Source organism: Kryptolebias marmoratus, linkage group LG10 (genome assembly GCF_001649575.2).
Source record: "Kryptolebias marmoratus isolate JLee-2015 linkage group LG10, ASM164957v2, whole genome shotgun sequence".
NCBI lineage: Eukaryota > Metazoa > Chordata > Actinopteri > Cyprinodontiformes > Rivulidae > Kryptolebias > Kryptolebias marmoratus.
Genome location: NC_051439.1, coordinates 7,588,982 through 7,592,850, shown reverse-complemented (window position 1 = coordinate 7,592,850; position 3,869 = coordinate 7,588,982). Strand labels below are relative to the sequence as shown.

Sequence of the window (3,869 nt, the reverse complement as noted above, 5' to 3'; positions counted from 1 at the left end):
ACTCTGATTTACTTCAAGGAACGCTAGGGCTTCAATTATTAAGACAATTTTGTATTGTTTTTACTTTTGGACTTCTGGTGTTTACTCATTTCATTAATATAGTTGTTTTTGAGCGTTTTTGAGAGTTGGTAGTAATATTTAACAAATCTGTTAGTTATCAGAAATAATAACTAAGAGATCTCGCTCATTAAGTATGCTGACAACATGGTTCTGGTTGCTAAAGGACACTGATAGGCCTTTCTACTCCCAGCTCATAGAGTAACTCTCTGCCTGGTTTGATGATAGTTTTCTGGCCCTCAATGTCAGTAAAACCAGGAAGTTTTACCTGGGAGCAGCTAGCAACGTGCCTGCAATCAGGCCTTCCATTATAAAAGGGCAGGAAGTAGAGCAGGTGACTGAATTCAAACATCTCAGAACAATAATAGACAACAAGCTGATCTTTTACAAAAAAAGCCAGACCTCTACATAAGCTAAGGGGCTTTAATGCCAGCAAGCAAACACACCCTGCAATTGATGCACAGGTCACTTTTCAAAAGAGCTGTCTCCTTTAATGTGGTCTCATGGTATGGGAACCTCCTAGATGGAGACAGGAACAAGTTGACCTTGGTGCTTAAATGTGCTGCTAAACATGAGTTCTTGGTAACATTTTATCGGGCCCCTAATATAACATTTAAATATTATTATATCTAGCCTTCCAGTTTGGGACAGATCGAGTCTCTATCACCTCTCATTTAGTTTAGTGACGTCTTCCAGTCACTTCCAGAGTTACTTTGAAGCCAAGAAAATTATGTTTTCATTTCACAGTAATCTTTGATTTTGATGTGAAAAGAGCAACAGAGAGCATGAAATGGGACCGATCAAATTGTTGTTGATAAACGATATCGGGTGCCTGACTTGCGTAGGTGTGCATCAGAGTAAGGATGAGTCTGCTTTAATGTATAAGGTCTTTTTCTGTATTTTCTTCTTGTTTCAAAGTTAAATGTTAGTAGCTGTATGATCAGATTTTCTTTGATGAAAAATCATAAAGAATGAATGCTAATGATGTGTCTCTTAAAGTTTGATCTATATTTCTTTGTTAATTAAAGTATGTTTGCGCTAAATTCTAAATAACATGTAACTGGGAAAAGTTGTTTGATATTTCTATATGAATGATATGACATACTACATCTAAAACCAGGGTTAATTTATATATGTTTTCAATAAATATTGATTTGGATTGGCCCTTGGCTAGGACCCAGTTATTAATTTTGGCCCCCTTGTGTCGCTGGAGGAGACAGTGCTCCGCGGGCGCGTTGCTGCTCTCCGAGTGTCCGCGAACGTCGCACTCTAAAGCCGCTACCGCTTTAAGGAGCAGATACAACAACAACAAAAAAAAAAGTTCAGCGTCCAAGAAAGTCTGAGAGGCTCCAACATGGATGTGAGGGAGCTGGCTGCGAACGCGTTGGCCCAGAATAAAAAAGCGGCCTTTCTGATCGGCGCAGCCGGAGCCGCACTTCTGGGACTTGGATATAAATACATGCGAAAGCCAGAAAAAGCCGTTCGTGTGGGCGTAGTGTCGCAGCTCCTCATTCACCCTCTCAAGTCTGGGAAGGCGGTGTCTGTGTGCGTCGCAGAATGCCAGAAAGTGGGGCTAAAGTCTGGGGAGTTGGAGGATCGGTGAGCACTTTGTCTAAATTTATTTATTTGTTTTAATAGTTTGCAAAGTGAAACCATCACCTGTGGCTCAGTCTGAACGGTCTGATCTCTGGACTAAAATCAGCTGCACCGTGGCGCTAAAAGTACAAGGATTTAACTTATTACTGTGAAATACTTGAGTTTGGTCCAAAACTTTAACCTCCAAAGTCAACACTCCTCAGCCACAGCTGTGTGCACAGATGTCCTCATCTGACCTGAGAGGAGGTCAGAAACGGAGGTCCCCAAAAGCTGGGGTCGGGTCCCCATTGTGGGTCGCTGAACTCTAAATTAGGGGTCCTGAGATGACCTCCAAATGATTCCCACTGGCACATTTTAACTAAAACCTTTACAAAACATTAAAAGCACAAGTCATAAAAGGAAATAAAAGTAGGATAACATGAGTTTCAACTGTTTGTATTATCAATCTCCTTATTAACTTTTTTTTTTAGCAACATTTTTTATAAATATAGTTAGTTTTGCCCATGATAATCTGGCGGTCAGAAGCTAAAAGGTTTGAGAACCATGATCTAAAATACAAAACAGTACCTACTGATTGGACTTTGGACTATGAGCTGCTTTAGCTTTGGGTTATTGATTGCCATTTTGCTCTGGCACAAAGAAATAAACAAGTCCCGCCTGCTTGGACTGCATTCAATCCCGTGTTAAGGGCTAAAACCTACATTGTGAGGAACACATCGTTTCTCCACCTGTTAGCAAAAAGACTGTGGGATTCCTGCGTGTGTCAGCAGGTCTGTCAGTCCAGACCTGTTGGCTTTCTGTTGCACCTTCAGAGGCCTGATGCAGGAATGAGCCGCATGTTCACCTGTCTTTGTGTTGGGACTGCAGCCACTGGTTGGTGGTGACCGAAGACGGCAACATGGTGACCGCCAGACAGGAGTCTCGCCTGGTGCTGGTGTCCCTGACCTTCGAGGGAGGTTGCGCCGTTTTGAATGGGCCGAACATGGAGGAGCTGAAGTTCCCCATCAGTCAGCCTGACAACCCCATCATCAACTGCAGGTTTGCTCTTGTTGTTTTTATCCCTTATTTCTCTCTTTCAACTTGCCTGAGTAAAAAGAGCTCCGTGGCTTCGGACTTGGTGCTAGTAAAAAGTAATCTAAACATTTTTAGCAGGGGTGTAACGAGAACTGAAGACATTAAAACGCCACAGGTTTCTCACAGAGTTGAAAGCTGAAATCAAGCTGCTACCAGCAGGACTTTGGTGAAGTTAGTCCTGAAGGTGTCCTCACTATTTAAATATTTTCTTCTAAGGCAGCAGTTCAGACGTGTCAGGCACTAGGACCACGCGGTCTCCTCACTTAAAGCAGCTTCCCCTGCCCTCTGCAGCTACGTGCTGAGAAGAAGAGTCTCTGAAACAGACAGACTTAATGCCGAGTTCACACAATATTTTGTCAACTTTGGAAAAATGAAAATGAATAATAGTGTAGCTTAAAGCTAAAAACAACAAAATGATAGGTAAAAAGCTAAATCTAGTAATATGTAGCTAAAACTAAAATTCAAAGAAACAGTCGATAAAAGCTGAAATTACCAAAACTGTAGCTAAAAGGAGCAAATATGCTGAAGAAAATGTCACCATGTAGTTTGAAGGCTTGGAAGGTGCAATATATGTCTAGGGAGGAAAGTTCTGTAAAAAAAAAAAAGTTAAATAATTCAAAAAGTATAAAACTTACAAATACTAAAAATGATCACACTCTATTCCTGTTCGAGCCAAACATTTTGACACGAGGATGGTTCAAATGGCACAAAGTATGCTGAAGTGGTTTAGTTGCAAAAAAAATGTAGAGAAGAAATTCTAAGCAGGAAAGCAATCGTGTGAAATCTAAATCTATATAAGTGAATCGATTAAAGAAAGCTTTTCGTAATAAGAGTTTGAGAAGAGCTTCAAAGATTCCTAAATTATCTGTTTGATCTAGTTTCAGTTTCCAGATCCCATTCTGTTGATCTGAAAATACTGAGAGTTTTGTAAAGAACTCCAAACGGTTTGGAGCCATTTACACCTTCGTCTTTAATCTGCCCTTTTTTTCCCACCTACTTTTATTGCCAGGTCTGATGTACAGGTGCTGGTCATAAAATTAGAATATCATGAAAAAGTAGATTGATTTCAGTAATTCCATTTAAAAAGTGAAACTTGTATATTATATTCATACATTACATACAAACTCATATATTTCAAATGT

At 40.2% G+C, this 3,869-nt stretch overlaps 1 protein-coding gene across 1 annotated transcript in view; it reads left to right on the top strand.

The window, feature by feature from the left end:
* Nucleotides 1-1,361: 1,361 nt before the first annotated feature.
* Nucleotides 1,362-3,869, top strand: part of marc1 (mitochondrial amidoxime reducing component 1) — a 7,509-nt gene continuing 5,001 nt past the window's right edge. Inside the window, exons 1-2 of the mRNA XM_017412112.3 lie at nucleotides 1,362-1,656; nucleotides 2,521-2,691. Of these exons, the coding sequence (XP_017267601.1) occupies nucleotides 1,412-1,656; nucleotides 2,521-2,691 (416 nt within the window). The 5' untranslated portion in view covers nucleotides 1,362-1,411. The remainder of the gene's footprint in view (nucleotides 1,657-2,520; nucleotides 2,692-3,869) is intronic.